General features: G+C 40.3%; 2 protein-coding genes across 3 annotated transcripts in view; one reads left to right on the top strand and one right to left on the bottom strand.

The window, feature by feature from the left end:
• LOC118412089 (trichohyalin-like) overlaps window positions 1-13448 on the bottom strand; it is a 16442-nt gene extending 2994 nt beyond the window's left edge. The window contains exons 1-4 of one of the 2 annotated variants that reach the window (XM_035814723.1): window positions 12622-13448; window positions 5860-6312; window positions 5311-5445; window positions 4721-4855 (exon numbers count right to left, since the gene is read on the bottom strand). In XM_035814723.1, the coding sequence (XP_035670616.1) occupies window positions 4721-4855; window positions 5311-5445; window positions 5860-6261 (672 nt within the window). In that variant the 5' untranslated portion in view covers window positions 6262-6312; window positions 12622-13448. Of the gene's footprint in view, window positions 1-4720; window positions 4856-5310; window positions 5446-5859; window positions 6313-9762; window positions 9908-12621 lie in introns of those variants that run through there. The other variant, XM_035814722.1, reaches the window with a different exon arrangement.
• The window catches only part of LOC118410975 (integumentary mucin A.1-like), a 17277-nt gene continuing 1059 nt past the window's right edge, over window positions 6396-22613 (top strand). The window contains exon 1 of the mRNA XM_035812963.1: window positions 6396-6415. Coding sequence (XP_035668856.1) covers window positions 6396-6415 — 20 coding nt within the window. The remainder of the gene's footprint in view (window positions 6416-22613) is intronic.

Below are 22613 nucleotides of genomic sequence, written 5' to 3'. Positions count from 1 at the left end.
TAGAAGTGAAGGGCCTCAAAAGCCCCCCCCCCCCCGGTCCCAGGGATGACCAAAAAAGCCCGGTCTGAATAGATCGTTTTCACAGAACGTTCGAAAACCGTTCGATCACGCGTGGGCGCCATGTTGGATGATAACCTGGATGACTAGAACACAGAACGGCACCAGCAAAGTTACTTGCGGGTTCAAGTGTGCTGTTTTGTCTCCATTCTGTGAATCATTAAGTGATGTAGCCAATATTGCAATAATCAGGACAAAGTTGCAATAATACGTCTTGATCTATATACTTTTAAAAATGGCACTTTTTTCAACGATCTAATGCTGGTGCCGATCGCGAGGATTTACTTTTGCGGTAGCGGGAAATGGAGTGTTCGCGGTGGTTTAGAGTTCGCGGTGAAGCGGCCTCGCAAAAACCGCGATCATTCACTGTACCTGGCCCGGCTACCCTGGGTGATATCCTTTCACTGACAGGTGGCGTGCAGAGGACTAGCTACCAATCCCCACCACATATGCGCGCACGAGCTGGCCCTCACTGTCCACTTGCCTAACAAGGGGCAAGATTTAGCGCTTCCCCGACCCTAACTCCGTGAGGCAAGTGGGGGCCAGCAGGATAGTGGTATTAAAAAAGTTCGTGCGCGCGTCTTTTTTCCGTATTTTGGCTTTGTCAACATGTGTATTAGAAAGGTCTGTTTACAAAATTACAATTCAGTTGATCAACTAACGTTAAACATACGAATCAGGGCTGCTAGCGCTGACGTAATTGCGACAGACTGTAACGTTGCACTTGATACTGAAAGTTCAAACTCTGAGAATGCTTAGCACATGTTTAGTCAGATGCCAAATTGCGTTTAGTGCCCGTCGCGACATGGAGGTGACAGAACTCGACCAGACTTGTAGAAGCTTCCCTCGCCACAAGCGCAAAGCTCGCTGGAAGACACGCCACACTTTGTCGATTCAATACTAAAATCGTGCGAGATACGGAAGGGGCTGTCAAAGTTTTGTGTAAGGGTGCCGTCACACGTGCGTATATCTGTTATACATGTAGACCTTACGAAAGTCTCTGTACTTTTGCCGTGTCTCAATAAAGAATCTTTATCAAAGTTCGTATGAGGTACCTATGGACTATTTGTCTCTATCAGGCTTCACACATACCACTTGGAAAAAAGCAGAAATTAAACAAATATAGACACTCAGATAACATGCTAGAGAAGTTAGTTGGCCGAGGGAGTATCGCCTGCGACCTAGCTAACTCCTCTGGCATGTTATCTGTATATATTTGTCCAATTTTATTTTCCCAGCGACCTGTTTAGCACGGTGGGGGCTAAGAATTTCATACGAACCTCATACGGACTTGAATGTGTACGCATGTGCAATCCTTCAGGTGCAGTCACACGAGCGTATATATTAAGTCCATCTGAGGTCCGTATTGACATTTTTCTTCATATGATCATACCAGTCGTATGCACAATACACACCTCACCTCATACTTTTAGGTAAGCGTACTGGGCCGTGCTGAGCGTAAAACTGACACAACGATTGAGATGCGCGTGAGGGGTGTATTGTGCCCGTTAACACGTGTAAGTTCCGCATTGACATGTTTTGTCTTGCCTTAGGTAAAGTTTGCGGCTGAAGAAATTTTTGTTTTGTTCTACCAGCTACACAATCGTGGGTAAAAAAGTTCGATTTTCGTTCCTCGTGAACAAGCCAAACAATTTTCAATCCTCGCTTGATTAACGACAGAACATCGGGGGCAGTACTCAGGACGCGATGTGCCGTGTTTTATGAAGAAGAAATAGAACAAGCTTGCTGACATTTTCGTGTAACATGGTATACGTCCATGACATACACTGTACCAGAAACCAACTTTCTCCCAAAATTTTTTTAAAAAGCATGCACAAACTCCGCGGCAGGGCTACTGTTGGTGGGCTAGTAGGAGAGTGGTTTAATCAAGTTATTGAAAATAGGACGGACTGTATACAGGTAATGTTGTTGAATAGAAACGGCGAGTGTTTATGGAACTCGCAGTTAGCACGGCAAACATCTAGTCCGTTTCTGAATAAAAAAGGCTTCTTTCCACGAACGGGTCCACCACGTGCAACACACAGCCGTGTGGAGATCGAGCCGCTTATCATCCAACATGGCCGTTCGAACGTTCGAATGCGACTGTGACGTCATTGTGAAAACGATCTATAGGGTTAATCGCGCAAATAAAGGCCTTAATTGCATGTATGTAATTTTTGGATTGATATAATATACATGTAATATCACAATCCATTCGGAGGCTTATAAGATATTGCTTCGGAGACGCTGGCACACAAATTGCAAATGAGTCTGGTTGTTGAAAATGAGTCTGGTAGAGACTACACTAGATTTGTTTACGTTCTAGCCAAGCAAACATTCAGAGATCAGTTGTTCTCATTATGGCCCACTGCATCTAATTGAAAGAAGAAAAGGTGTTAACGTTAGTCCGCATGCGCCATATCTATCAAACGTTAGTCATGTTGTTAATAAGAAGGTTTTACGAACGCATGCGCAGACGCATTGTGGGTAACATGTCAAAAATGATGGCCCCTTATTTGTAAACAGTTCTAATCTTGACCATTATTCCGATTTACATAACAATGCCCAAACGCAGTCGAACCGCAGAGCTCTATGCGCATCCGTTCTGCGCAGCCTTCTCTACGACAGGTCATGCGCCTGATCGCGGTTTGTCCTGGTTTGACCTCTTTGCATGGGTGCAAATAAGTGCGTGTTGTGCAACAAAAAGACCTCAGACCTACGTAATGCTTATACTTTTTCACATCTACAGGTTTTGCCCCGTACAACTATGTACATATTTCGTGCATGGCAAAATGACAACGAGCGCTGTAGCTTTCGAAACATTTGCAAGTTTTGGTCCGTTTATGTGTGGCTGTCTTTTTAACAGATCACCTTGATCCCATTAGCTAACCACACCATGTGATAGCCCAGTTTCTCTCCTTTAAATGGATACCATAGTCACCGGGTTAATTTGAGGAGCAACGTTTTGCCCCGAAATTATGTGCGAACATACGCAAATCACGGTGGTGAAGTTTCAGTCTGGTTGTAGCAGGCCACGCACACTACCCTGTGTTTAGAGCGTATTCTAATACATTTCGCATGGTGTCACAGACCTCATTTCTTGGCAAGAGAAGCGGAATGGGTGCGGCTGTCACATGCAATATGATAAGTGACTTGATGATAGACAAGTGTACATCGACACAGGGTTTTAGTACAAAATAATAATTTTTAAAAATCGTCAGTTTTCAAGTCAATCTGTTTCGAACTCCTGGTCCGAACCTGGGTTCGAACGGTGGAACCCAGCCGGTACGTTCCATTTTTCGTGCCGCGGGGATCAGGCCTAGTTGCAAGTTCAACCAGCGTTTGGAAAAGTTAACAAAACTAACAGCTCATGTCTTTCCGTCGCAAAAGGACTTCCTGAAACCTACCAAATTAAAACTGACATTATCCAAAAGCCAGAATAAGTGGGATTCATGTGCAAGCAAACTGATATCAATACTTCATGTCAGAGAGTTGTATAGCATAGTGAAAGATCAGTGTGTGCGGTTTGTCGTTCGAAAAAAAGACGCTTGGAATTTGACATGTTGTTACATAATTTCGGGGCAAAAAGTTGCTCCTCAAATTAACATGGAAACTTTGGTATCAATTTAAAGGTGAGGAACTGGGCTATCACGCTGTGGGGTTAACTATTGGGATCAAGGTGAACTGTAAAAAAGACAGCTACAAATATACGGACGAAAAATTGCCAATGTTTCGAAAGCAACAGCGTTTACTGTCATTTTACAATGCACGAAATATCTATATGGTTGTACGGGGCAAAACCTGTAGATGTGAAAAAGTATAAACATTATGTAGGTTTGAGGTCTTTTAGTTGCACAACAGGCAGTTGTTTTCGCCCTTGCAGCGGGGTCAAATCGGGTCGCGACAAAAGCCGTATCTTAGAGAATAACGCGTTCTGGGGTGACCTGCGGTTCGACTGAACGTTTGTTTATTTTCCATGAATTAACCTTTGACATATTACCCAAAATGCATTCCGCTGCTCATGCGTATACTGAGAATCGTGAACATCCTTTTAGTGTTAGTTGACTGATGAAAACACCACTGCATGCGCTTGGACCCTAATTGATTTTTTCTGTTGACGCATCCTCATACATATTATTAGGGAGGACATGCGCATGCCCACTAGAGGAAAATGTACACATTCTTGAAAGTCATTCCCAGCATGCAACACGGCTATCTATCCTGCCTGGGCAACTCACCGCTTCCGGATCTACTTCGTCGTCTGACGTCATTTCATATTCCTCTTTCGCTAACCAGACCTGTCATACAATAGTCGATATTTATGTGTACATTACAAGTTTGCTTCGTAGTACAATACACACCGAAGTAATGATGGACGATGTCTAAAATCCTACTGCTGAAACTCGGCGTTATGAATAAATAAGAAAGGGGAGCGTATTACATGTATTAGGTACCTAACTCTCTGATACAGCCAATCCTTACACTGTACCAAAAAAGTGGCACTGAATAACGTAATGATCTTCCAGAACGCTTTCTGGATAATTTTGCGGGGGGGGGGGGGGGGGATTAAAATCCTGTTATTGACGGGGGGAGGGTATGATTAAAAGCTTCCTTAAGACATTCTTATCACGACCTAAACTGAATGTCTAAGACAAGAACCCACCTCCTTCATCTTCCTGACGGCCTCCTCCAGCGCACGCTCCGTCATGAAGTGTTTCCTCTCCATCAGCTCGTTCTCCCGCTCCAGACGGTGCAGCCGCTCCTCAGCCAGCATCTTCCGCCGCGCCTCGTCTTCTTTCTACACGGGGGAGAAGATTTTAGTGGTTAGCATTAGCATAGAAAGTTCGATCATTTGTTCGTTCGTTCATCTTTTCATTCATTCATTCATTCATTCATTCATTCTTTCTTTTGTTTGATCGATAAGTCATTCGACTTTGTAAACGCTTCAACTCTACATTACAAGGAATGATGATGATGATGGTGGTTATGGTAATGTTCCTGACCATGATGGACAAGATGTGTATCATGCATGATAAAGATGATGGGGACAATGATGAAGACGGTAATGAAGATGACGTGAAAGTGATGATGGTGACGATGACGATGACGTTGATGATAGTGATTATGTTAATTATGATGATGATGTAATGATCTGATGATTGTAATAGACAAGATGTAAAAATTGTATTATCAAGACACGACAATAAGAAACTATTTTACAAAGATTTGTATCTTCTGTTCTGCAAGTCTAACCTGTTTTTGAAGAAGTTGGACTTTCTTCGCCGCTTCCTTCGCCTCCTTCTGTGCTTCTTCATTTTCCTCCTCCAGCTTCCTCTGCTGGTTCTTAAATTTCTTCACCTCCTTGTCAACTTCGAACTTCATTTTGGCCTGTAACCCGGAAACGGAAATGACATCATCATTCTATTGCAATTTTGTTTGAATATCACAATCATTTGTCTATTTCTTATTTTCTTGACCTTTTTTTTTCCACAGACACCTTATTGAAATGACAAAGATGTTCGTTTTTCATTTCATGTTTTGGTCTTTTACGGTTTGACGAAATGTAGCGTTTGGTACTGCATTTGTAAGAAGCGACACCTATGCTGCAGTGCAAAGTCAGAATTGTCCTAGGGAAGGTGACAGACGGTCACCGAAACGTTAGTTGCGATCGTATGTTTTGGTTATAAAAAAATCATAGTTACTATTCTATAGTCCTACAACTTGATGAAATTATTCACGAACTAATAAAATATCCTTTATACATCTACTTGAAGATAAACTGTCTTAAGACACTACACTCACCTGTTGCGCGTTAAGTTTCTTCCTCAGCAACTCGTTGCTTCTTAGAAGTCTCTTACATTCCAAAGTCTTTTCCTGTAGTTTTGACTGAAGGTCCTTAATTCTCTGTGAGTTTCGATGATCCTTTGCAACGGAGTCGTCTTTAACTCCCCTCAACTTGGCCACGGCTGCGTCCCTTTCTTTGGTTATGGTCTGCTTTTCTTGCAGGGCTTTGGTCAGCTTCTGTTCCAGTTCTTGTTTTGCTCTCTCGTGTTCTTCCATGGTTGTTTTTAAGTCCGCGTACAAGCCTCGCGTTTCTTCCTCCGCGAGTTTCAGCGCGATTTTTAGTTCCTCGTTGTCGAGGCCCTGGTACGGGTCTATTTCCGGTTCCTCCTCCGGTACTTCCGGTCTCCCTCCGGTCGCCATGGTAACTGCCTGGGTTTTGCTTACTTCAGTTTATAATCTCTTGTTGTAGATCTGTAGTTGGAAAAATATCAACGTTACAAAAAATCAAATGTCAATAGTCTTTTGAAATTGATTTCAGCCGTAAATATTACAACATGGCGCGGTCACATTTCTCGTAGGTTGACGTACGATATTAATTTTCATATTTTAGGATTTTCAAGCAGGCTGTGACAGAACCAACTACCGAAAAGGAACGAAGATGCCCACGATTTGGCAACCAAATAGCTGTAATTTGGACGACTATCAAAGGAATTTCGTCAATTTGCGATCGCACGACCATCGCACGACATTCTTACAAGAATCGTACGACGAATGTGAGAAGGCCTATGCTGTATACAACGTGTAAGTGCTCGTGGTCGCATCAGCTGGAATTGTTCTTCGGCAATTGCGATACTGATTCTTATATACGAGTTGTCCGAGCAAGCTCCCTGAACAAAATGTACTAAAATGTTTGACAAATGATATGATATACTATTGGGCTAGCACTTGAAGCGTCGCCAAAACACAACCGTATACGCGTATAACACAGACTGAAACGGCTCCTTACATCTGTGAGGAGATTACCGATAACTCCACTTCCCCCACTGTTAAAACAGCTAATCCTGTAACAATAACATGCCGCTCCCCTGGCGCGGAACGCACCACCTGCCAGCTTGGGCGTCTTTTCTCTCAAGTGCTCCTTGAAATACGTCTCAAGAAGATCCCAGAAGTAACCAGCGCCTACACGAGCCTCTCAAGTGGACATGGATTTATGTGAGTGGAAAAACTGTACGGTTTCACACGGGAAAGTTTATTCGCCATAGATTTTACGTATATTTCATTTTGGATGTGTAAATGACAGTAAAATCTAAAAATCTAAAAATCTAAAAATCTAAAAATCTAAAAATCTAAAAATCTAAAAATCTAAAAATCTAAAAATCTAAAAATCTAAAAATCTAAAAATCTAAAAATCTAAAAATTTATACCTTAAACATTAAATCATACATCTTGGATAAAAAGAATGTCTTCGCCACAAACTTAACTAAAGCCTTACAACGCCAATACGCAACTCAAATATACGGACTTGAATAATTGCACAAGCTAAGTGTGAACCGGGCCAGTCTAATACATGATATAGGAATTACGGGCCATTTAATTCCTAGGAAAAAGTTCTTGTTTGAAATGCGCTTCATGCACGAAACCTTTTATTCTAGCAGAATGTTTCCTGTAGTATGTTTTGATAAAAAGGCGAATCATAACAAAAAGTGCACCACATAAAAGTACCCCGCCAACCAATGACCGTGTAAAGATGCGGAAATGACGCACAACCCTAGCCAATACGGGCAGCTAAACAAAGGCCAATATTGACTGAAATAACACTTACCCAGGGGTTGTGTAAATGCGTACCTCTGATCACCCTTATTGCTGACCGTTTTAAAATGTTTTGACAAGAATTTTACAGAGTATTTAACATATTGGTTATACTTATTATTTGAAAAATGGATAAGGCCTCTTTGACATAAATTTGTAGATAATTCTTAAACCCAAAAACGAATACAAGAGGGCGAGAAAAAGAAATTACTAAAATGTCAAACGTACAGGAATAGAAAGCTGATAACACAAGTTGAACCCGAAACAGGTCTATGGTGTAACGTACAAGCCAATATCTGTGTATTTTGCAGCATTCAACTTTTCCACTATTCCTAATCTTATAGGAGGTTATCATTATGTCAATAATTGAAAGTTAATGAGCGAGCGCTGATGTATCCAAAATCATACAACTTGAGCAATATTCCCCATGCTTTTCTTCCCATTCAAATCTCCAAGCAGATGTTGGAACAGGCTAAATTGTTACCCCTTATCAGGCACCGTTTGCCATTTTCTTTGTCAAACCTTAAACTGTGCGAAATGGTCGGCAAGTAAAATGGATCAATCAGTTAGCTTCCCCTATCATCTTTGCTGTTATCGATAATATTTGTTGTTCTGTATGTAGCCACGTAGTACCATTGTCTGTATTGCTATTAGTTGTTATTGGTTGCCATATATTGTACCTTGTGCGATTGTTGAGCAATAAAATTAATTCATTCATTCTGATTGGGCTTACACGTAAACAATGGGGAGGCATTGTAGTTACATGTTGTTGTACACCTTCCCTCGGCACATAGGTCGGCAAATTTCCTTGCTTTTTTTTGTAGTAGGGTATATTTTTTACAGGAAGTGGCTACTTCCCTTTTAAAGTGCTCAAGGCACCTTCACGACAACGGGACCCCAATTTTACATCCTTTACGAAAGAAAGGTGCAGCCCAAACTGAGACAATTTTGCCAGGACTTGAACATGTGTCTTCCAGTTACCTACTCTCCAAGCAGAGGTTAGGCTCCGGTTGTTTTTTAACGTTTTTTTAGTCGTTTTTGTCGGGCTTTCTATTGTTTTTTATTATATCTTGCTGTGTCAAAACCTTAGGCCGGACACAACAACAAAAAATGACAAAATAGAAAGCCCGATAAAAACGACTAAAAAAACGTTAAAAAAACAGCCTTAGCCTAACCTCTGCTTGGAGAGTACCAGTTACCAACAAATCTGAACCTGGAGCTCAGATGTTAGACAGCGCTATCAGTTGAGCTACAGGGACATACCTGGTATGTTTTGCCGTAATGTTTTAACAAGACTGTTTACAAAGCCCCGTTACTAACGTTTCTGCCCCTGCTTGTGTACTAGACATTAACGGAAGACATTACAACATACCACACTCACGTGTTAACAGACAACCGTCTGGACCTTACAGGGTTTTGTTACACTTCGACATGGGAAAGGCACACAACATATAGGATACCAAAATGAAGAGAAAAAAAAAAAAACACAGCAAAAACCTCTTTACCTTATACATTAAATACATGCCTGTACTATTATATTTTTAATGTAGTTGAACTATATTAGGTAAATCATGTAATACATTTACCCACCACTAAAGTGCTTGATACCGTAATTTGGTATAAGTTTTACGGCTTAGTTATCTTGTAATTATTTTAATATTTTGTAGAAACATTATGTACCTCTAAGGTGTGTCTCCAACGATAATTATCAGTCTATAAGAACAAGGAATATTCTCTGAAGCGATGAGAACATTTAGAGATATTATAATAAATGTGCCAAATCTTCCCCGTTAAAAGGTTTTCGGGGTCGGTAACAGAACAGGGCAAACGGTACACGTAAATGTGATAAAACTTGACCAAAACAGAAATCCAGAAATCGGCACGTATTTAGAAAAAGTCCTTAATTTCTTGCGATTCTCCCCTTTAGCTTGGTGACACTTATGGCAAGGGTAAGTATCAAACACGCATCACTATTGTCACAACCTAGCACGAGGATGAAATGCTGCACGTAGAAAAACAAGATCCAATCGCGACGTCAAACAAAACATTCACACACTAAAACCACGGTTACAAACGTCGTAACGTTGCAAATTGTTCACAAATGTAACATACCTGTCGAGAAATACCTTGGTGAAGTCGAGAACTCTTAAAACGACTAGTTCAGTGGAGTAAAATAAGGAAACTATGGGTAGAATGTCGAACCGACGCTGAACAAAACAGCGCCAAACAACCTGGAAACTATAACGTTGCTATTGCCTGTCGCTGGCCACGCCCAGAATAAACAGCGGAACCTAGCGGTACTGCAGGTAAAACCTACGGCAAATAGAAAGGTCATTCAATCTATCTCAAGAACATTTTCGCTTTTCGAGCTTTCTATGTGTTCTAAACTCATGTTAGGCAAAGATATCCATGTGAAATAGCGACAACATAAAAAGAACGTTACCTCAATACTTTTAAATTTTTAAATCATTACGTACTGGGCCCATTTTGCGTGGTTTATTTCCGACCAAAAGAGCTATACCTACTAATCACAAATTGTGACTAGTAGGTACTACTTGTCCAGATGACATGTCAAAACCAGAAGTCGCGCTACAGTACCACAACGAGCCGCTAGGAGGCAAAAAAATCTGATAATTTTGAGGTCCTATCAAGACTTAGCTACGTACTAAGTTTCAAGACAATCTAACCTAGCCTTCTCGAGTTATCGTGTTCAAAGACGGACAAACACACACAAACCTTCTTAAGGTGGTATCTCACTACACTTGGGGCACCTGTGCGGCGCTGCGGGGTTCGTTCACTGATCTGAGGCACTGTTGTGTTATTTTCGCCGACTTTTCATAATTTAGATATTGCGTTATACGTAGAGGCATGACTTAGAAGACACCAGAATACACAAAACGTAAAATTCGTTGAGTACTCTTTCGAACCCCGCAGTGCCGCACTGGTGCTCGAAGTGCAGTGACATACCAACGTTAGCGAATACAGAACCTCAGATGGCAGCGAATACTGAGCATTTGTCACTTTTGGTCCCTGAATATCTCTATACTTTCAGAATATTTGAAAGGCTTTATAGTCGTTGCATATCTAAACACGCGACCCTCATGTGAAACTTTCAGTCCCACCTCAAGGGCTTTGCCAGACGAGTGAAGAGGTCTTTTAAGGTTTTTGGTGAAAACCTATAGCCGTGCTCCGGATACATTTCACCGTCCAAAGATAAGAAACTCTCTCTTACATGAACTTCAAAGCCTCACGTACAACAGCACCTGTTCTTATCTCTATGTTCCCACGACCATGCACTTCAAACACCGTTATCTTGGTAAGGTGTAGTTGTGCCTTTATCGATGATTTAACAACGAGAAACGGGCAAGTATTCTGATAAAGAGTATCACGCGTTTAGAGCCCATATTTTTTGCTATTTTTTAACTATAAATGAGTTCGAAAGATGCTATAGCACAAATGATTTTTAGTTTAGAGCTCAGCTTTTACTATTTTGTAAGCTATTAATAATTTTCAGCAACTTAAAAACTAGTACCGAACCATGCTTGGAGCTCAATTCTACTATTTGTTCATCTACTAAAAAAAGTGAGTTGGATACAGAGTTTCGTAGAGAGTCTTAAGCCTCACTTTGGTTATTTGTCTAGCTATCAAATGAGTTTGAAAGAGGTCAACACACAATTATAGGTCGTTTCTTTACTATTTGATTACGCAAGGGAATTTGTTTGTTACTTATATGAATTTAGCGCTATTAATTTCTACCATGTTTTCCCAAGGAACCAAAGACCTTTAGTACACCCACGCGCACACAGAAACGAATACCGTACAGGTTGTACTTATCAGACGTGTTTGTCATTCTGTCCGCCACGGTTGAAGAGCGGAGAAAGGAAACCGTTGTTCCGTAGTGAAAGCAGCCAGTGTTGTTTTAGAACTGACACCAGTAACTAACACGAGACCCTACCCTGAACGCTATGTCGACGGCGAACAATATGGCGGAAATGATATAAAAACTTTGTTACGTCAAAAATGTACCTTGACATTCAGTCCGCCATCTTGGATTTCATTTTTATATGACTTCTGTATTGTTTTGCAGTTTGCTAAATCAGAGGAGTCATTACCAATGTTACAAGTAACAACAAGCTGAGCTATGCATGCGCATAGGATGTTAAACAACGCATAACTCAACATCTGCTTGAAGAAAATCCAATAAGCGCAGACCCACGAAAGAAAATGACATTAATGACCTGTTCCACAATTCCATGATCTGACGACTTGGGTGTTTTCTGAATATTACCTATAAAAACTGCTACGGTGTGAAAAAATACTTACATCTTCTCGCGCATATTAGCTAATGATATGCCAAACTACCGTGATACGTACACAAAAATTCTGTATACTGTACTAGTATGCACCAGCATACTATATACTACGTATAAACTCTATATACTATTGTTAATTTCTATACACCTAAAAAGCTAACCCGTCTTTAACGTTATGAGTTGACACGTGTCATTTGGTTTAAGTTGAAATAGAGTCAAACATATACCACTTTTCCTCGGCCAATGTTTTATGATTGCAATATATAGTTTATAAGGACGATAATGTTTTTATCATCACTGGATTCGGTCCACGGCGTACAAGGGGTAATCCTCACCCAGTAATTAAAGTGCACAAGTCATATCTGGGGGCAGAATTGTATGATTTAATATGAAGCCGTTTATCAATATCCACCAATTTCATGTCACTGTGGTCAGTGGTCACCATGATTTGAATTTCGGTATACATGTACATCCATAAAAGACTTTGGACTTTATAACTTTGCCAAAAAAGTGAGTTGTGTACCTTATTTTTGGGTGTGGCCGAAGTTATATATTGACCATCCCACGCTACTCAGAATTTAGACAAGGCCATAAGATGAGACAAGGATGAAACTTAAAGATATGAAAAAAATTGCAGAAAGTCATGAGAGTTACTTACCGTTAGTCCCGTGCAAGTTCGTCTGAAATCCTCCTTTTTGTCGCCACCTTTCCACGCTGCTGTTCCGTCTTTTCAATCGATAATTTTAGTCAATATGTGCCTATCAACCGAGCAACCGTTACCAAAGTCTCAAACAACAAGATACCCCACCACATGTACCACGGAAGAGCAGTCCAAAAGTGTCTTCTGAAAAATCCGTCGGGGTCTCAGAGCATTGGCAACTCCTTCTGAGTTTTCTGGACGACTTTGTGGCGATATCTTTCGTTACTATATACAAAACAGCCACTAGATACTTCTTCAAAAGTGTCTTCTGAAAAATCCGTCGGGGTCTCAGAGCATTGGCAACTCCTTCTGAGTTTTCTGGACGACTTTGTGGCGATATCTTTCGTCACTATGTACAAAACAGCCACTAGATACCAATCTGTGCTTGCTTTGGTACAACAAAACGGTGAAATATGTAGAACTCTTCGGATGACCTCGCTGAAAGATACTGCGATGCAGCGTGCTCCGTTTTACCTATAGTTGTCCGGTGGTTGCTGAGAGTTTGTTTCTTCTTGGTCTGCAGTAGCTCAGAGTGACATAGTCCCTTCGCGAGGTGATACCGCTATGTTGTTTCCCTCAAAACGTAGCTAACGTACATGTATGGCGGAGTTTGTGATGTTTACCGGTCATTAGTTGCAGGTTTCGCTGATGTTTAGTCCCGCTGTGTGGTCAAAAGGGCGCCAGGAAGAGAGATTATCGCCGGCAGGTTGTTGGATACCACCGCGGTGACACCGTAGCTACCCCGCGCCACGACTTTAATTAATCCCACAACAGACAAACTACGAGGGTACAGAAAAACATTTGGAAGCAACCATTTCTTCTACGAGATTTTACAGAAGACAAAATTCTATCACAAATGTAAAATTGCCACTTAGATTGTCTTACGTTGTATCTAAGGCATTCTAAAGACTAACTTTACTTACAGTCAAGTTTTAACTCTTTGATTGAGTTGTTTTTACTTCATTAAAAAGTAAACGCCCCCTTTCAACGGGCTATAGTGGAATGTTCTTGGTAAATACAACTCAACCCCAGAGGCAAACACTGCCCACGTCAAAAGCCTTCTATATTGTTTTTCTTACCGCTGGAGTGTTTGCTTCAAAGTTAAAGAAGTATCGACGTTTGGAGTCGCCCCGTCAACTCCGGCGCGACTGCGGCATTCACGCGTTGGCGTTAGACCGGGAAACACGATAACGTGCGACGAGGTCCTCATTCGTCGTGCGATCATAGTACGATATTAATGTCGTACGAAGAATTTTCAAATAAACTGGGACAGAAGCAATGGCCAACAATGATCTGAAACAGACTGCTGTCCTTTTGGTAAATAAGAAGACAATTGACACATGACATGTAGGACTCTTTTTCCATCGCACGACATTTGTACGACGAATGTACGACCAATCCCCAGGACTAGCACATGCTATAATAGGGTGCGACATTTTATAAGTCTGTATGTGATAAACAATAGCACTTTTTGACAAATCGTACTAACTTATTTTAATGATAGTGAGATGTTTTTTTTTTTCCTTCACGCTATCTTCTGTTATGAATAAAGAATACTTAGCGGTGGGGACCACATCTGCGAGCAGCGACACCTATGCTGCAGTGCAATGCGAGCCAATCAGATTTTCCCTCGGCTGCAAAATGTACGGAGTAACGGGGTAACCACTAACTTTACAACTATCAGTGTCAAAACAAGTGCATTAGGGGCAGGCTTAAACATTTACAGAAGAAGGATTTTGCATCCGATATACAAGTTAGAGTTTTTGATGGTATCTTAGAGTTGTTGTTGTGAAGAATGGCACTGGAAAACAGTCACGCAAGACATTAAACGATGCTTTGCTAACCGTACAAAACTTCCAATCTATATCCAAACATTAGCGAGACAAGTTGCTAGAATGCCAAACATTGACCTTAGCATTCGTCTATACAAGACCTATCTACATAAAAATTTCACCACAATCCAGCCAACCATAGCCTCATGAGTTATGTCAGCCAATTAAAGAATGCGAATATTCGAAAACAAATAAACAGACACACCAAAAAAACTAAACTCGTGTTGGGACACTTCTTTACGTTTGGGACCGCATTGTTAGCAGCGACACCTAGCTGCAGTGTGGAATATTACCAGTCAGGTCATACTCGAGGAAGGTGACAAATAGTCACCGACATGTCGGCTGTTGATTGTAAATATTAGTTCCTCGCTGTAACTATAAAGAACTTTGTTATCTATCCGAAAACAATACCTCCATCCATGAAGGTAATAACACAAGGCTGTTGACGACACTTCTCTCCACGAATAAGCAATATAACCCTGATAACATACTCATTAATCTTACAGACACGAATACATGCCATTGTAACGACGGAAAAACTGACAAAATTATTATAACTTTCCTCGCATATCACACCTTTTCTTCAAGTCAACACTGAATTGTTATATCATACATCGGCTTCTAGAATAGTCTATTTGTCGGTTCGAAGCCATAAACATAGTTGTGTTTGTCAAAGAGATTAGCAAAATTAGTTTAACTCAAGAGGAGACAGACGTAAATGGTTTCTAGGCAGAGTTAGAGATGGCAAACAATTACTCGCCACTGCGGAATTCAAGAAGTCAAAGTCTATTACTGCGCTATGGTAGCACACGTAATGCTATTTACCACACGATTAGCATGAGTGGCACTTACTAATAAACTAACAAACACACTCGCTATGGCATATATTAATCTTATAATTCTCGTAACGTGTATGCAATTGTGTTGCAGTTTTCGGGTACTGATTTTTAATAATTTCTGTGGACATCTAAATTATTTATAAAACATTAATCGTTCACTCGGTTCGGGGCTTGTTGTCGGTAGCTATAGCAAGCTGGGTAAATTGAATCATGCTATCGCTGTGCTGTCTGTGTATAATTAATTTAGATGCCTGATAACATTCCGCGAGATTATACCGAAAAGAAGTCACAGATTACTATGAGCCTGTTTCAAATAACAGGTCTATAAAACCTCCTTGAAATAACCTACTATTTTGAAAAAAGATCCAGACATCGCCAAATGCCCGATACGACCTATTATTAATCTAGATTTAGTAACGGGTATATCACAGAATTTCTTTATTCTCATGATACAAGAAAATACACCACACGTTTATTTATGAAAACAGACTTTGTATTTAACTTAATTCTTAAACTTCTGTTGCAAATTTCGTATCAACGTTTCTGTACGAAATACGTAACCAAAACAGACAGACAACCACTCCTTAACCAAGATTGGATTGGGATATAGCCTGGAATCAACCTTTTTCTAGTGGATCAAATAAATCTGTCCGTATATGCAGCTAGCACTCTTCAGTTAAAACCTGGTGTGTCATGCCATAATGCGGGTTACCTGGTATACATACAAACTGAAGCAAGCAAAAACCGTTTATCATACACTACTTGCCATAATGTCCCTTTCTTTGGTCGGTTTTCTCGCTGGAAGGATATCGTAGAACATAAACTTTTATTGCACGACAATTGTACATAGTACAAAGTATGGCAACAACTATTACACAAAGTACAAAACAGAGGTAACGCTAGTTCACCATTATCCGTTGGGTAACCTATATCCGTTGCTTTAAAAAAACAGGGTATTTGGGGATATCACGTTGACGGACGTTGGTTTAAAATTTCAATATTTTCAGTACATTGCAGTTTAAAACTACCACCCGTCGACTTCATATGCCTAAATACCCTGTTTTGAAAAACAACGGATATAGGTTACCCCGCGGATAAAGGTCAACTAGCGTTATAGGATAAAGTGTATGTTCAGCAGATTATCAGACAAGAACTCGTGAGCAGGATTTATGGATGATTTATTGTTGTGTATCGGTGTGTTAGGCGATCCCGGCTTGTACAAGTTTGCACACAGGGTGGGTCGTACAACATACGGGCACTGAAATCAGACGATAATGTTAACTGTGGAGATTAATGACGCAAATAATGGCGCGCTGATAACAAGGGGGCTGTCCAAAATAGCAGACGATATGTATTTTTTCTATTTGCTTGCAGAACCTATATCAGAGAATATCTCGGCAACAATGCACAATATAATTATGCGGTTTGTGGATTACAATTCCTTACCTAGGGACATTTCGAACGATACCAAGTTTAGCCCGCCGGAATAACTATCAAAATTTCGGAATCTCAAGCGTATATACGTCCGTAAGTGTTAATTAGCGCTAAGCTAAGGTGAACCTATATCCGAAAAAATCTTGGCAACAAAGTACAATCTTTTAATACGAATTGCGGATTAAATTTTCTACCAAGGCACCTTTCAAACGATACCAAGTTTGACCCGCCGGATAACTGATGTGATTTCGGAATCTTAAGCGTATATACGCCCGTAAGTGTTACGTAGCGCTAAGCTAAGGTGAACCTATGTCCGAGAATATCTCGGCAACAATGCACAATATAATCATACGGTTTGTGGATTACAATTCCCTACCTAGGGACATTTTTAACGACACCAAGTTTGTCCCGCCGAAATAACTTTTAAGATTTCGGAATCTCAAGCGTACATACGCCCGTAAGTGTTACGTAGCGGTAAGCTAAGGTGAACTTATATCCGAGAATATCTCGACAACAATGCACAATATAATTATGCGGTTTGTCGATTACAATTCCCTACCTTGGGACCTTTCTAACGATACCAAGTTTGTCCCGCCGAAATAACTTTTAAGATTTCGGAATCTCAAGCGTACATACGCCCGTAAGTGTTACGTAGCGGTAAGCTAAGGTGAACCTATATCCGAGAATATCTCGGCAACAATGCACAATATAATTATGCGGTTTGTGAATTACAATTCCCTACCTAGGGACATTTCGAACGATACCAAGTTTGTCCCGCCGGAATAACTTTTAAGATTTCGGAATCTCAAGCGTATATACGCCCGTAAGTTTTACGTAGCGATAAGCTAAGGTGAACTTATATCCGAGAATATCTCGGCAACAATGCAAAATATAATTATTCTGGTTGTGGATTACAATTCCCTACCTAGGGATCTATCTAACTATACAAAGTTTGATCCGCCGGAATAACTTAAGATTTCGGAATCTAAAGCGTATATACGCCCGAAGGTGTTACGTAGCGATAAGCTAAGGTAACCCTATATCCGAGAATATCTCGGCAACAATGCAGAATATAATTAATGGCTAACCCTTCGGTAACCGCAAAAAAGCGACCCCTTACATTTGGACTTCCGAAATTTCAAACAAACTGTGCGTTACTTTCAACACTTGAATATCATAGTAAAACCATTGGGCAGAAGGTAGAAACTTATTTGAGTACCCAAAATTACTTTGTAATTTGTCTACATACGAATGAAGGCTCACCTGGGGGATAACCGCTAACCGCTAAGCGAACCCTTCGGTAACCGCAAAAAAGTGACCCCTTACATTTGGACTTCCGAAATTTCAAACAAAATGTGCGTTACTTTCAACACTTGAATATCATAGTAAAACCATTGGGCAGAAGGTAGAAACTTATTTGAGTACCCAAAATTACTTTGTAACTTTTCTACATACGAATGAAGGCTCACCTGGGTATAACCGTTATCCGCTAAGCGAACCCTTCGGTAACCGCAAAAAAGTGACCCCTTACATTTGGACTTCCGAAATTTCAAACAAAATGTGCGTTACTTTCAACACTTGAATATCATAGTAAAACCATTGGGCAGAAGGTAGAAACTTATTTGAGTACCCAAAATTACTTTGTAACTTTTCTACATACGAATGAAGGCTCACCTGGGGGATAACCGCTAACCGCTAAGCGAACCCTTCGGTAACCGCAAAAAATTAAAGTGAACCCTTACATTTGGACTTCCGAAATTTCAAAGAAAATGTGCGTTACTTTCAACACTTGAATATCATAGTAAAACCATTGGGCAGAAGGTAGAAACTTATTTGAGTACCCAAAATTACTTTGTAACTTTTCAACATACGAATTAAGGCTCACCTGGGGGATAACCGCTAACCGCTAAGCGAACTCTTTGGTAATCGCAAAAAAAGTGACCCCTTACATTTGGACTTCCGAAATTTCAAACAAAATGTGCGTTACTTTCAACACTTGAATATCATAGCAAAACCATTGGGCAGAAGGTAGAAACTTATTTGAGTACGCAAAATTACTTTGTAACTTTTCTACATACGAATGAAGGCTCACCTGGGGGATAACCGCTAACCGCTAAGCGAACCCTTCGGTAACCGCAAAAAAAGTGACCCCTTACATTTGGACTTCCGAAATTTTAAACAAAATGTGCGTTACTTTCAACACTTGAATATCATAGTAAAACCATTGGGCAGAAGGTAGAAACTTATTTGAGTACCCAAAATTACTTTGTAACTTTTCTACATACGAATGAAGGCTCACCTGGGGGATAACCGCTAACCACTAAGCGAACCCTTCGGTAACCGCAAAAAATTGACCCCTTACATTTGGACTTCCTGAATTTCCAAGCAAAATGTGCGTTACTTTCAACACTTGAATATCATAGTAAAACCATTGGGCAGAAGGTAGAAACTTATTTGAGTACCCAAAATTACTTTGTAACTTTTCTACATACGAATGAAGGCTCGCCTGGGGGATAACCGCTAACCGCTAAGCGAACCCTTCGGTAACCGCAAAAAATTAAAGTGAACCCTTACATTTGGACTTCCGAAATTTCAAACAAAATGTGCGTTACTTTCAACACTTGAATATCATAGTAAAACCATTGGGCAGAAGGTAGAAACTTATTTGAGTACCCAAAATTACTTTGTAACTTTTCTACATACGAATGAAGGCTCACCTGGGGGATAACCGCTAACCGCTAAGCGAACCCTTTGGTAATCGCAAAAAGTGACCCCTTACATTTGGACTTCCGAAATTTCAAACAAAATGTGCGTTACTTTCAACACTTGAATATCATAGTAAAACCATTAGGCAGAAGGTAGAAACTTATTTGAGTGCCCAAAATTACTTTGTAACTTGTCTACATACGAATGAAGGCTCACCTGGGGGATAACCGCTAAGCGAACCCTTCGGTAACCGCAAAAAATTAAAGTGACCCCTTACATTTGGACTTCCGAAATTTCAAACAAAATGTGCGTTACTTTCAACACTTGAATATCATAGTAAAACCATTAGGCAGAAGGTAGAAACTTATTTGAGTGCCCAAAATTACTTTGTAACTTGTCTACATACGAATGAAGGCTCACCTGGGGGATAACCGCTAAGCGAACCCTTCGGTAACCGCAAAAAATTAAAGTGAACTCTTACATTTGGACTTCCGAAATTTCAAACATAATGTGCGTTACTTTCAAAACTTGAATATCATAGTAAAACCATTGGGCAGAAGGTAGAAACTTATTTGAGTACCCAAAATTACTTTGTAACTTTTCTACATACGAATGAATGCTCGCCTGGGGGATAACCGCTAACCGCTAAGCGAACCCTTCGGTAACCGCAAAAAAGTGACCCCTTACATTTGGACTTCCCAAATTTCAAACAAAATGTGCGTTACTTTCAACACTTGAATATCATAGTAAAACCATTGGGCAGAAGGTAGAAACTTATTTGAGTACCCAAAATTATAAATTTACTTTGTAACTGATCTACATACGAATGAAGGCTCACCTGGGGGGATAACCGCTAACCGCTAAGCGAACCCTTTGTAACGCAAAAAAGCGACCCCTTACATTTTGACTTCCGAAATTTCAAACAAAATGTGCGTTACTTTCAACACTTGAATATCATAGTAAACCATTGGACAGAAGGTAGAAACTTTTGTGAGTACCCAAAATTACTTTATTACTTTTCTACATACGAATGAAGGCTCACCTGGGGTATAACCGCTATCCGCTAAGCGAACCCTTCGGTAACCGCAAAAAAGTAACCCCTTACATTTGAACTTCCGAAATTTCAAACAAAATGTGCGTTACTTTCAACACTTGAATATCATAGTAAAACCATTGGGCAGAAGGTAGAAACTTATTTGAGTACCCAAAATTACTTTGTAACTTTTCTACATACGAATGAAGGCTCACCTGGGGGATAACCGCTAACCGCTAAGCGAACCCTTCGGTAACCGCAAAAAAGTGACCCCTTACATTTGGACTTCCTGAATTTCCAAGCAAAATGTGCGTTACTTTCAACACTTGAATATCATAGTAAAACCATTGGGCAGAAGGTAGAAACTTATTTGAGTACCCAAAATTACTTTGTAACTTTTCTACATACGAATGAAGGCTCACCTGGGGGATAACCGCTAACCGCTAAGCGAACCCTTTGGTAATCGCAAAAAGTGACCCCTTACATTTGGACTTCCGAAATTCCAAACAAAATGTGCGTTACTTTCAACACTTGAATATCATAGTAAAACCATTGGACTGAAGGTAGAAACTTATTTGAGTGCCCAAAATTACTTTGTTACTTTTCTACATACGAATGAAGGCTCACCTGGGGGATAACCACTAACCGCTAAGCGAACCCTTCGGTAACCGCAAAAAAGTGACCCCTTACATTTGGACTTCCGAAATTTCAAACAAAATGTGCGTTACTTTCAACACTTGAATATCATAGTAAAACCATTGGACAGAAGGTAGAAACTTATTTGAGTACCCAAAATTACTTTGTAACTTTTTTACATACGAATGAAGGCTCACCTGGGGAATAACCGCTAAGCGAACCCTTCGGTAACCGCAAAAAAGTGACCCCTTACATTTGGACTTCCGAAATTTTTTAAACAAAATGTGCGTTACTTTCAAAACTTGAATATCATAGTAAAACCATTGGGCAGAAGGTAGAAACTTATTTGAGTACCCAAAATTACTTTGTAACTTCTGTACATACGAATGAAGGCTCACCTGGGGGATAACCGCTAAGCGAACCCTTCGGTAACCGCAAAAAAGTGACCCCTTACATTTGGACTTCCGAAATTTCAAACAAAATGTGCGTTACTTTCAACACTTGAATATCATAGTAAAACCATTGGGCAGAAGGTAGAAACTTATTTGAGTACCCAAAATTACTTTGTAACTTGTCTACATACGAATGAAGGCTCACCTGGGGGATAACCGCTAAGCGAACCCTTCGGTAACCGCAAAAAATTAAAGTGACCCCTTACATTTGGACTTCCGAAATTTCAAACAAAATGTGCGTTACTTTCAACACTTGAATATCATAGTAAAACCATTGGGCAGAAGGTAGAAACTTATTTGAGTACCCAAAATTACTTTGTAACTTTTCTACATACGAATGAAGGCTCACCTGGGGGATAACCGCTAACCGCTAAGCGAACCCTTCGGTAACCGCAAAAAAGTGACCCCTTACATTTGGACTTCCTGAATTTCCAAGCAAAATGTGCGTTACTTTCAACACTTGAATATCATAGTAAAACCATTGGGCAGAAGGTAGAAACTTATTTGAGTACCCAAAATTACTTTGTAACTTTTCTACATACGAATGAAGGCTCACCTGGGGGATAACCGCTAACCGCTAAGCGAACCCTTTGGTAATCGCAAAAAGTGACCCCTTACATTTGGACTTCCGAAATTCCAAACAAAATGTGCGTTACTTTCAACACTTGAATATCATAGTAAAACCATTGGACTGAAGGTAGAAACTTATTTGAGTGCCCAAAATTACTTTGTTACTTTTCTACATACGAATGAAGGCTCACCTGGGGGATAACCACTAACCGCTAAGCGAACCCTTCGGTAACCGCAAAAAAGTGACCCCTTACATTTGGACACTTCCGCAAAAATTTTCCAAACGAAAATGTGCGTTACTTTCAACACTTGAATATCATAGTAAAACCATTGGACAGAAGGTAGAAACTTATTTGAGTACCCAAAATTACTTTGTAACTTTTTTACATACGAATGAAGGCTCACCTGGGGAATAACCGCTAAGAGAACACCCTCTACTGAAAGCTAG

This window comes from Branchiostoma floridae, chromosome 3 (genome assembly GCF_000003815.2).
Source record: "Branchiostoma floridae strain S238N-H82 chromosome 3, Bfl_VNyyK, whole genome shotgun sequence".
In the NCBI taxonomy this organism is placed as follows: domain Eukaryota; kingdom Metazoa; phylum Chordata; class Leptocardii; order Amphioxiformes; family Branchiostomatidae; genus Branchiostoma; species Branchiostoma floridae.
Note: the sequence above shows the minus strand (reverse complement) of the source record. Positions and strands in the feature narration are given on the sequence as shown.